We start from the raw sequence: 12,141 nt of genomic DNA on the forward strand, positions 1-12,141 counted from the left end.
GACACTCGCTCTATACATTTCTATCAGATGCAAGTACGACCTAGCAAAAAATCACCATAATTCACACAGAAACAAAAGGCTTTATTTTATGTGTGCTTATGACCAAATTGAGTATTTATCAGACTAAGAAGCAGTAACTTATATAGCCCCAAAGTACAACTTTTTTTCGATACTGAGAATCATTATATAAATGGCCCAGCATGTTTTCAATAACAATCCCTGGCATTTTATGATGAGATGATAGCCCTAACATATTTATGCATTTACATTAAATTATAGGAGCACCTTTATTTCTAAATGTTCATAAATAAATATACAATATGCGTTATGTGTGATACATCCTATCACCAGCCGTCTGAATTTGAGAGCAGCATTCATGGTCATGAGGAAAATAAATGACCGAAGAATACCATGAATTATTACATAGCTATATGCCAATGCCAGTAATAATTCTCAATCAAATTATTACTTGTAATTCCAATTCTGTCTTTCATTAATTGTATATAATTTAATGGATCTAACCTTTGGATTCCAAGTTTACTGAGTGTCCTCATAAAATTCTCTTTTCTCCTGGGTCCAGGCAGTGAATCTTTCTCTGACGATGGTGGCCTTCATTTCACATCATAGTTATGTGACACCAATCCATCCTTACCCAAAATGCATCACTATGTTTATGCATCTATCTTACCCCTTCTCTTCTTCATGAATCTTTACTGAGCACCATGTAACCACACATACTGGTCTCTGATATAATAAAATCATGGGGAGGGGATGACCAGGAAGATTTCTGCCTTCATAGAATTTGTGTCACACATATTCTCTAATTCCAGCGCCTTTCGGCATGGCCTCATCTGTCCTGGAACAATATATCCCTTCTCAGAGTCACATCTAGAAACTGGAAATTTAAATATATAACTTTTCCAAAAAGAGGCAGATGTACCAGATGGCATAGTCATTTGCTGAAGAACGCCTCAATTTTAAAATATAGGCCCTGGCCAGGTAACTCAGTTGGTTACAACATTGTCCCGATACACCAAGGTTGTGCATCGGATCTCCAGTCAGGGCACAAACAAGAATCAACCAATGGACACAGGAATAACTGGAACAACAAATTGATATTTCTTTCTCTCTCTCTTCCTCTCTCTCTAAAAAATCAACAACAGCAACAAAAATTATATATATAATTTGGGAACTGCCTGGATTTCTAAATTGAAATTTAAATCTTATATAATTTGCCTAAAGTATGACAGTACTGCTACTTGGCACATGGCTAAAATTCGGGAATGTTAAACAGGTAAATGAAAATTAAACTTCTTAAGGATATGGAGAGAATGCCAGTGCCAAGCCCACTATTTCAATTCTCATTTGATTAAACATTAAAAAAAAAAAAATCAGCCAATAGCCTACGACTCAAATTGAGATTGTTTTTCTTAATGGTGAGTCTATGGTTAGAATGTGAGGAAACTGTGCGTTTTCAGGCTGACTTGCCAGACTCTGGTGCAACTGCTGCCTTTGAGGGCTATGGGTTCTTCCTCCTCAGCAACAGGACCCTTAGAAAGATAGCCCTTCACTGAAAAAAAAATAGATGTTTTAAGGAATGATAGTTTTGACAATAAAAATTTTTTCTCCTGTTTCATCTATTTCTTGAAAGTCTCCAAACTAACTTTCAAAGTGCCAGATTTCCTCAAAAACTGTATATTTCATTCCCAGATTCAGAAAAAAAAGAGAGCTGGACCCACTATGAAGGATAACCCATGACCCAGCCATGGGGGTTAAAAAATGACCCTCATTATTACCCCCCCCCAAAATAATTAAATAGTAATCAAGTAAAACAGTGTTCATTGTTAGGTAATTCCTTCGTGGCCACTGGACTTTACACACTTGTGGGATACCTGGCTAGTGATTAAACTACTTAATCTTGTTTAGAGAAGGGCATAGAGCTAACATTTGCAAAAGGCATCTCCAAAGTTGGCACAATTACTTAAAGTCACATAAGGGATCCATGGAGACATGAAGAGAGACAATATTCTCGAAGTGAATAGAGATAGCTACCATGGGTAGATGTGGGCTTTTATTTTCAGCTCAGCTCCTCCCCACAGCAAAGTGGATAGCACCCTACACACATATGTACGTGCCAAAAATTGTAGGGAGCCTTAACAACTGATGAGAAGTGGGGTATTGAAAATGGGCTAGCACATCTCCCACTGCTATGACCAGAGAGTTCTGTTTGAGTCATTGCCTCTGAAACTTCCAGATCCCAAGAGACTGCCTCCTGAAAGCTCTCCAGGATGGTTACCCGGCAACTTGAGACTGATGATGATGGATGAGAACCTACCAGAGAGATTTTAACCACATCCAAGGGTGTAGTTAATCAGACCGTTTTCCAGCCTTCACAATTACTTTAGCAAAGGAAGCAATTAAGAAAAACAGTCTTGTTTTACAGAGATTTAAACCACACCAGCAGCCTCATCCATAGGTCGAAAGACCAACATTGATTACTCTATTTATCCAACTACCTTTCAAAAAGGGAACAGCTAAAAGGATTATATGTTTTTCCTTTTTGTTAAGAACCCTATCACATGAAAACCAACATTTTAATTTTTTTTGGTCAAACAAGGAATTTTTTTCCCACTAAAATTGGGGGGGGGGGGGGAATCAAGGTAATTCCTAGGCCCGGCCAGTGTGGCCCAATGATTGAGTGTTGACCCATGAACCAAGTGGTTACTTGTTCAGTTCCCAGTCAGGGCACATGCTCAGGTTGTGGGCTCGATCCCCAGTAGGGGGCGTACAAGAGGCAGCGATCAATGTTTCTCTCTCATTGATGTTTCTGTCTCTCTATCCCTCTCCCGTTTTCTCTCTCTAAAATCAATAAAAACATTTTTTTTTTTTAAATCAAGGTAATTCCTTCCAGGTGATAAACTTAGCAAAAACCCAGATTGAATAGAAAAATTTCTGTTGTGCAAATGAAGTAAAATGTGTGCCTATATGCATATGCATGCATGACTTATGAGTACACCAAACTATAAATATAACCCATTAGTGCCAGCATGAAGCACAAAGGTAGCACATTTTTATGGTCTCAACATCCTAATTAGCATAAAATGCATAACATTGTAATTAAATAATTATTAACACAAAGCCAGAAAAGCCAGATGTGTTGAATGGGTTTGGTAATTAACTAAGTAAACTAGAGGTGTTTAAAATTCATAGAGTACAAATGAAATGTATACTTATTTTTTTTAATCATCTGTAGGCAAATCTTAGTGTATTCAGGTGCAGCAATTATGTACCATAAGTGTCAGTATCTGTGACTGTGCGTTATACCTTCACAAACATTGGAGGCCTCACTGCCATGGACGGGTTTCAGTGCTCACGTGCTCAGTGATTAGAAGGCTGTTGTCCCGGGGACATTCCTGATTCTGCCCTTTGGACCTGATGAACATCAAAAGCAGACAAACCAGTGTAAAGAAAGGCATGGCTGGTGAATGGACAACTAAGAGCAAACACAGATGAGAGAAGGGGAGCTTGACGTGTGCAAGAAAAACAAAAGTTTTCCTGCAAATTTGAGGTTTTTGTTAGTTTCTCACTGCTTTCCCAGCCTGCCTTCAAGGTGGCCCTTCGGGAAACGTTGGTTTCATTGCCCTGGCCTGGCTGGGTGGCTCGTTTGGTTGGAGTCTCGTCCTGTCCACCAAAAGGTTTTTGGGTTCAATTCCTGGTCAGGGCACGTACGGGAGATAAAAGATCATTGTTTCTCTCTCTCTCTCTCTCCCTCCCTCTCTCCCTTCCTCTCTCTAAAAATCAATAAAAACATATCTTCTGGTAAGGATTAAAAAAAAAAGTGGGCTTCATTCACATCGTTTCCTCTAACGGGACTAATCATTTCTCTCTGGCCATTATTAGGAACCTGGGGGTTTTTGTTTGGTTCCTTCCAAAAGCATCCAATGGCTCAGACACGCGGCCTTGAGGAAACTGGGTCCTGGACCAGGGCTCTTCTCCTCTGAGCATAACACTGTCTCAATTATTTTAATTGCACCTGAGAAAGATTGCTGATTCTCTCCACACTTACCTCTCTTTAAAAAATGCATTTGACAAGACTCATGTCAATTCCAAAATGAATGAGACAGGTAAGTATAAACTTGGAAAATCCTGAAATTACAAATTTCTTCATATGGAAGACAGGTTTGTGGTTTAGAAGAACTTACGTGGTTTTCAGCACTTCATAATTCCTAGCTCAAGTGACAGCCCTCCTCCCACCAGTACCCACCCTCACTATTCGACCTTCCTCACTAAGATCAGTCCTGCCTTTCTTAGGACTCCACAGAAATGAAATCATATAATATATATTCTATTGAGTCTGATGTCCTTCACTTAACATCATGTCCATGAGATTCAACCATGGCCTTGTGTGTGTCAACAGTCATTTGTTTTTATTGCTGTGGAATTTCCATTTATGAATATACCACATTTTTTGCCTATTCTGCTGTTGATGGACCTTTGGACCACTTTCAGGTTTTGCCTGTTAAAAGCTGCTGAGAACAATCATGTACGGGTCTTTGGTGGACATGTGCATTTTACTTCTGGCTGCGCACCTAGGAGTGAGACCACTAGATCGTAAGGCATACACGTACCTAGCTCTAGTGGGAATACAAAACCTTTTCTAAAGTGACTGCACAAATTCACACACACTAGCAATATAAGAGGCACTTTGATGATGTGCAGTGGCTTTTTGTTGGTGCTGGGTTTTTTGTTTTTAGGTTTTCTCAATTCTCAATTGAGATTGTGCCTAAATGCTCAGCAGTTGGATTAGTTCATCAGTTTTAGTATATATATATATACTAAAAGAGAGAAAGAGAGAGGGAGGGAAGGAGGAAGAGAGTGAGCTGCTATTATACGTGTGGCACTTGGAGAACAAAGCAGATGAGAGTGGCTTATAATATTGTAGGTGGGTAAGAAAATCGATTATAAAAAACTAATGTATCATCTCCACCCAAATAAAGATGTAAAATTATGTAGAAGAATTTTGCAGTTGGGAGCACATAGAAAGGCTTTGCTGCCCAGACTTTCCAGGCATGACTTTCCAGAGGAAGTGCTGTCTGTTGAAAACTAAATGAATAGGAGTTAGCCAGGTAATCAGGATGGGGAGGAGTTAAGTAATAAAATATATTACTTAAATTTATGTTACCAGCAAGAAGAGCAGTAGACTCTTTGTTTTCCAAATCACAATATTTACACTTATTTTCTTTTATTTTATAACTGTCTATTTAGCATCATATAACATGATTACTTATTTTGTTTTCACCTGCATACAAAGAAAATGGTTTTAAAATGCCAACTGATATAAATATTGTTTGTTTGTTTGTTTGTTTTTAATTTATCTTTATTGTTGAAAGTATTTCAGGTGTCCCATTTTTCCCCCCATTAGCCCCCTCCACCTGGCTCCCACCCCCTCCCCAGGCCTTCACCCCATTATTGTCTTTGTCCATGGGTTGTGCATATATGCATATAACCCCTTTGGTTAATCCCTTCCCACCCTCCACCCCCCTTCCCTCTTCCCTGAGGCAGTGCCCCGTTCTTTCCCCCTTTGCAGAGCCAGTGTGCCTACCCCTCAACTGCTGTAACCATTGGCTACTGATGGCTCATAGCTGCCCCCTTCTTCAGAGAATTGTCATCAGCCAATGGGACCCTTTCTGCTCAGTCAGAAGCCTGAGTCATCCTTCATTTATCTCTTCCTCTCATCTCCACATGCTATTCTGCCTCCAAAATGTATCTCACCTCTCTGTTCTACCCCTCTACTGCTATCACCTTTCTCCTAGTCACCATACCTGCTACGGTAACCACCTAACTGGCTTCCACTTTTAACCCGTTTTCTCTACATGCTTTGATGTGGTCATTGCTTACAAAAGAAGCAATCTGTATTTATTTTTTTCTTTATAAAAATATTGTAGTTTTCTGCATTGCATTTCCTCTGATGTGCCTCATATACGAAACTGAATTAATCATGTGTCAAGGCTTTGTTAAGTATTTGAAGGGGATAGAAATCAGACACAAGCTTATGATACAATTCTATACCAAATTTAAGTAAGAAGTTTGAACTTTAAGTGTTATTTGAAGCTATTGCAGGGAGGTAAAAATCCCAGCACCCATCTTCCTTGGTTCTTTTGGCTTGTCTAATCAAATTGACACAAGGAGATTAACAGGAGGGGGGAAAACAATTTATTCATACATATGGAAGCCTCACAGAAATGGGACCTAAAGAAATGGCAAGAGAAGGCAGCTTTTATACTTTTTAGACAAGAAACGATGAATTTGTGAGGGACTGACAGGGCAAAGAAACTCCGGCCTGAGTGTTTAACTAGTGAAGCACCTAAGCAGAGTTTGAGCTTAGGGTAGTAAGTTAGTAAAGCAGCAGCAAGGTTTGTTTACATAGGCTCTGGGCCCGTGATTCCCTATCTCTGGTGATAAGAAAGTCTCTGTACCTCCTGGTGCAGGTAGAGTACCTTTCACCTGGGAGATTTATTTCCTGCTTTCAGGGAACAGAGAGAAGGGTCCAAGTGTTCTTCTTGCACTGTTTCTCAAGTAACTTTAATTCAGAATAATCAGTATGCTGCTTTGGCATATTTGGGGATGGCCTGCCCTTAACCCCAGTGTATTTCTGTTCTCATTCAAAGTTTCAACAATCTTTGCAAAGAATAGTGCAGTTTATTAATATGTTATAGTGCAACAAATTAAGTGAGAGCTACAACTGAGAGATTTTATGAGTAACAAATATGTATCATTAGTTCATAAATTCACTTTTGTTTTATTTGTATCATATAAATTTTAGTCAAAGTCATATTGAAAGGAGCTTACAGTTCTGCAATAGAAATTGCCATCAATTTGAGATGAGCTAGTTCATCCTGAACCTAATGAATTCTATCAAAATGGGAAATAATAGTAGTCATAGAGACTAACTGTAAGAGATTAAACTTGATGACCAAGAAAGGGAGCAGTCGGTGTAGAGGTAGCCTGCAGGTAAACTGTCTTTTGCTAAACTTAACTCACTAAATAAAGCAATTATTTTTCTATAATATTTTCCCTTTAGAGGGTTCCTGCAAATGACTCATATAGCAAGCCAACAACCAAAAAAAAATTATGTAAAGTGTTTTATTATCAATAAAGTGCTGCAACTGTGAAGGTAACTGAATGATATGTGTAGCAAACCAACAACCAAAAAGAAGAAATAAAATGTTTTATTATTGATGTAATCTCAGGCATACTTACAATGGGACTTTGAATTCCTGCGTTGAGGAAAATCTCAAACTGTAGAGTAAGTTTGCTTACTGATGTGAACTGGAAATGCGTCTAACCTCGTGATTCATGTACATAGACAGGGGAGAGTAACGGGAGGGTTTCCAGTGTCCTGCTCCGAGAGCTCTCATGCTGGTTGTTTTCAGTTCCGGCCACATCTAAGATCAGGGGCTTTGCATGTCACACCAGCTTCCCCTATGTTTTCAGAATTCCAAACTCAATTTCTGGAACTTGGAAGCATCCCAGGCACTGAGGGGGGACGGTCCTCATCCTACTGAGATGGGCATGAGCGTCATTTGCTTTGCACAGTCATTGGGCAGCCCCTGGGCCTCTGAGCAAAGGCCACGTGTGGTGCCCACTCCAGCACGTCCCCCTGGCACTCGTGCCAGCAGTGCTCTGGTCCGCAGCCCCCTTGCCCTGTCTCCATCATCACACCTCCTCCTGCTGCTCTGCACGGGCAGGAAGCTGTACTCTTTAGTTTATTTGGGAGTCTAGGGCCTGGTTCCACATCTATTCTTTTCGATCTATTTTTATGACAAAAGCATTTTGATCTTATTCCTTCGTGGCTGACATTCCACAGACACTAAAGGGCATCTCTTGAGGATTAAACGCCTGGGCTATTTTCCCTGCCACGGGCTCCGAAAGGTTATTTGATATGTATGTGCTGAGCATTGCCTTCACTGTTCTTTTGCTCTGCCCAGGGTGGAATTTTCTGGAAACAAGTGAGGAGGAAAGACCTAGGGCCCTTCAGAGCATGAGGAATTGTAAGGGTTTTGGGGAGAACACAGTAGGCAGTGGGGCAGCACCAAGTCACACCTAAAGGCGTGTGTCCCTGCACAGTTTCGGCAGATGATACATACAGCCATACCTGGTTTTGTCTTTGTCACTTTCCACTTGGAACTGAAATCATTTCAACAATTTCATCCATCCTAAAGCCTCCCTAAGGTGAAAATCAAAGATAACGATTTGATACGATTGTCTCCTTTCGTTCCCTTGTCTCCTGCCCGCCTAGGATACAGATCTGATGACGTTCAACATCTCTGTGCACCGGTCATGGTGGCGGGAGCACGGGCCCGGCTGTGTCCGAAGGGTGCTGCCCCCGTCAGCCCACGGCATGCTGGACGACTACACCTACGTCTCCGTCACGGGCTGCGTCGTCGACTTCCAGTACCTGGAGGTCATCCACAGCGCCATCCAAATACTGCTCTCCGTAAGTTTCACGTTCGTGTCACTGTCTCAGCAGGACTCCCCCTACTGGCATTTTATATCTCCACCTTCTGTCCCCACCCACCTGGTAGATGATGCCATCAGCAAGCACACAGAACGTCCTTTAGGCGATGGAAATAGCAGCGAGTACGCTAACATTCGTTATACTTAATGGCCGGTGACATCTCTTCCAATGGATATCCAGACATTGTGTCCTTAGGACCGTCCACCCATTCAATGAAATGGTGTCACTGTCTCCCAGGAGTGGTGGGTTGGCCACCCATGGTCTCAGGCTCTTCTACGTCTCATACACTTTTTTACTCATGCACAATAGTTCCAGAGAAAGAGACGGACATTCACCCAATGGTTTGTTCAATCTAATACATTTCATATTTCAAAAAATTATCCCTTAAGAAAACAAGTTCCTCCAGAGAGTCTTACACATTCTGGTGCCTAAAATTTGGGGTCAGGATATAGTTCCATATAGAGCAACACATAGAGGAAATGGATTGATTGAACCACAGAAGGTTTATGTGCTTGAAATTTCTTAAGGTTAATTTCTTCCCACCACACTATCCTACCCACAGTTTGATTGGAGTGTGGAGTGGAATTAAGTTCTATACCATCATCAAGAATGCTACTTCTTTGAGATCCAGCAAGTACTTGGCATTTTTGTATGAATCAATACACCATAAAGCCATTCTTAGCTGTGTTCTTCACATAAACTAACCACCTCAGTCCTGTCCAGCTGGTTAAAGTCAGAATGAGAGATATAGCCTCAATAATAAATTAATAGATGACAGAAACATAGGAGGTGTATGTCAGTGAAGAATGTACCTTAGAATTATTTCTAGAAAGGACTTTGAGAAATCTTTGATATCATTACTGTAGTTGTTCTCTACCGCTGTGTAACAAAACACTCCAAAATGCAATTACTTAAAATAATACCAGTTTATTGCTTAGAGTTCTGTGCATCAGGAATTTGGGCAAGGCTCAGCTGGGTAGTTCTGTTCCACGTGATATTTGCGAGGATTACTCATGTGAACCATCCCACTAGGCGCTTTGCTGAGGCTAGAACATCCAAGAAGACCTCACTCAGATGTATGGTGCTGGCTGTTGGAAAAACTTGACAGGCTTTCTCACAGCAAGGCACCTGAGTTCTGAGGAAAGTCTAGCATGCAGGCATTTTCCAAGCCTCTACAGGCATATTCTATTGCACTCCACTTTATTGCACTTTGCAGATGTTGCATTTTCTAATTGAAAGTTTGTGGCAATCCTGCATTGAGCAAGTCTATTGGCACCATTTTTCCAACAGGCTCAGATGATGGTTAATATTTTTTTAACAGTAAAATGTGTTTAATTAAGTAATGTAAATTGCCTTTTTAGACAGAATTCTATTGCGTACCTAACAGATGACAGTATAGTGTAAACATAAATTTTATAAGTACTAGGAAAGCAAAAAATTTGTGACTGCTTTACTGCCATATTTGCTTTATTGCGGTGGTCTGGACCTAACCCCCAATATCTCTGAGCTATACCTGTACTTGAGTAATGCTTACTACTGTCCACTTGTCTATATGCTCTCATATGACTGATATGACCAAGCCCAGAGTCATTTTGGAAGGGAGCTATGGAAAGGTGAGAATATTAGAAAACAGGGCTCATTTGGGGCCATTGATGCAGCAGTCTCATCTCACTTACTTACTCTATTAATTATTGTTCTTTAACTTGTATGTGCCAAGTTTTAAGATAGTGTTTTAGAGCACCTTTTAATTAGAATATTTTTGGAAAGACTAAAGATTCAATTTTTTAAAATAATCAGAGATCTTTTAGTGTTTTTGTTCAATGAGAGCCAAATTTGACACTGAATTCAAAGGAGGTTGTACCTCAATGCTAAGAAACTTTCATTCAGAGATATAATAGGGTATCTGTTTATTCTTGGTTTCTATAATAATTTTTTAAAAATATAATATACTGTCATTGGTCAATATATGTTTATCAGTCTTTCCCTATTCTCTGGTCTTTCTTTATTGTCACATGCAGAGAGAGAGAGAGAGATGATAGATTAGATAGATAGATAGATAGATAGATAGATAGATAGATAGATAGATGATAGATAGATAGATAGATAGATAGATAGATAGATAGATAGATAGGTAGATGATAGATAGATAGATAGATAGATAGATAGATAGATAGATAGATAGATAGATGATAGATAGATAGATAGATGATAGATAGATAGATAGATAGATAGATAGATAGATAGATAGATAGATAGATAGATAGATGATAGATAGATATAGATAGATGACAGATAGATATAGATAGATGATAGATAGATGATAGATAGATAGATGATAGATTAGATAGATAGATAGATAGATAGATAGATAGATAGATAGATAGATGATAAATATATACAAGTTGGGCAAAAGTAGGTTTACAGTTGTTTTTATGGAAAAAGACATGCAGGTTATGATTATTGTAATAGCTTTATTAACTCAAAAGAATGTAACTCATAACTGTAGACCTACATATGACCACCGCGGGGGGGGTGTGTGTGTGTGTGTGTGTGTGTGTGTGTGTGTGTATTTTCTCTTAAAAATTTTTAGTCTATTGTATGGTAAAAGAATACTCTGTTATCATATACTAGATTCTAAAGTTCCTCACGGAAACATTTTTCTAGAATCTTTCATATGTGGACGGATCCTCCTCCTTTTAAAAATTGTTCATATTAAGTTTCTAAACCATGTCAAGGAATGACGGTGTGATGTGCAAATCTTTATAATGCAGCAGAATGCTGTGGAATCAAAAAGCCTTTACCCACGGTAGCTCCAAGTCACTTGAAAAGCAGGGTGGCCCGGCCGCGGGTGGCTCAGCGGTTGAGCGTCGACCTAGGATCCAGACGTGTGGAATTACTTGTTTAAAAATACATAATCATTGCTACTGGATCCTACTGGAATCCATTCGACCCTCATCGTATCCGTTTTTCATCGGTGGTAGAATGAGACAGACTTGGATTGGAATTCCAGCTCTACCAAATGCTGGGTAAACTTCCAGAAGTCCCTTCCCTTCTTCCATAAAGGTGGCAATGGTACCTTTTTTGTTGGGTTGTTGCAAAATTTGAAGATTGTACATGTAAGGAGCTAAGCACAGTGATGCGCACATAATATACATTCAATAAATTTCAGTTCATAATAAGGATGCCACAAGCGCCAGCGTGCCCATACAGATAAATTAGCTCAGATTTCACAAGGTCTATGGTACTCCTCTCAGGAAAGTGCTACATAAATGTAGCATATAATATCATTACACATAGATCATCAAAGGCACTGCCTCTTACTGGAAACAAAGAAATAATTAGCTGTAGATGCTTTAAAATGAGATTTTTCTGGAATAGTAAAAATATCGAGAGATTAACAGAATAATGCATGTCCCAGGATTTAGGAGATAGCTGACGTATTTTCCAAGCAAATGTTTGGAAAAGTTCAGAAAAACCCCATCATGGGTGATCCAGGGAGCAGTCACAGAAGGGCGCAGAAAGGGAATTGGTCATGTAATTTCATCCCGTCCGGCAGCTAGATAAGCAGCATGCAGTTCTGCATTTGAATGCATTTGGTTATCCCATTTACAATGGGCTGCTAA

At 39.7% G+C, this 12,141-nt stretch overlaps 1 protein-coding gene across 4 annotated transcripts in view; it reads left to right on the top strand.

Moving 5' to 3' along the window:
* Positions 1–12,141, top strand: part of NKAIN3 (sodium/potassium transporting ATPase interacting 3) — a 358,537-nt gene that overhangs the window by 262,453 nt on the left and 83,943 nt on the right. For all 4 annotated transcript variants that reach the window (XM_087825397.1, XM_087825400.1, XM_087825398.1 and 1 more), the window contains exon 4: positions 8,300–8,497. In XM_087825397.1, the coding sequence (XP_087681523.1) occupies positions 8,300–8,497 (198 nt within the window). The remainder of the gene's footprint in view (positions 1–8,299; positions 8,498–12,141) is intronic.

This window comes from Miniopterus natalensis, chromosome 16, assembly GCF_054644295.1.
Source record: "Miniopterus natalensis isolate mMinNat1 chromosome 16, mMinNat1.hap1, whole genome shotgun sequence".
Classification (NCBI taxonomy): Eukaryota; Metazoa; Chordata; class Mammalia; order Chiroptera; family Miniopteridae; genus Miniopterus; species Miniopterus natalensis.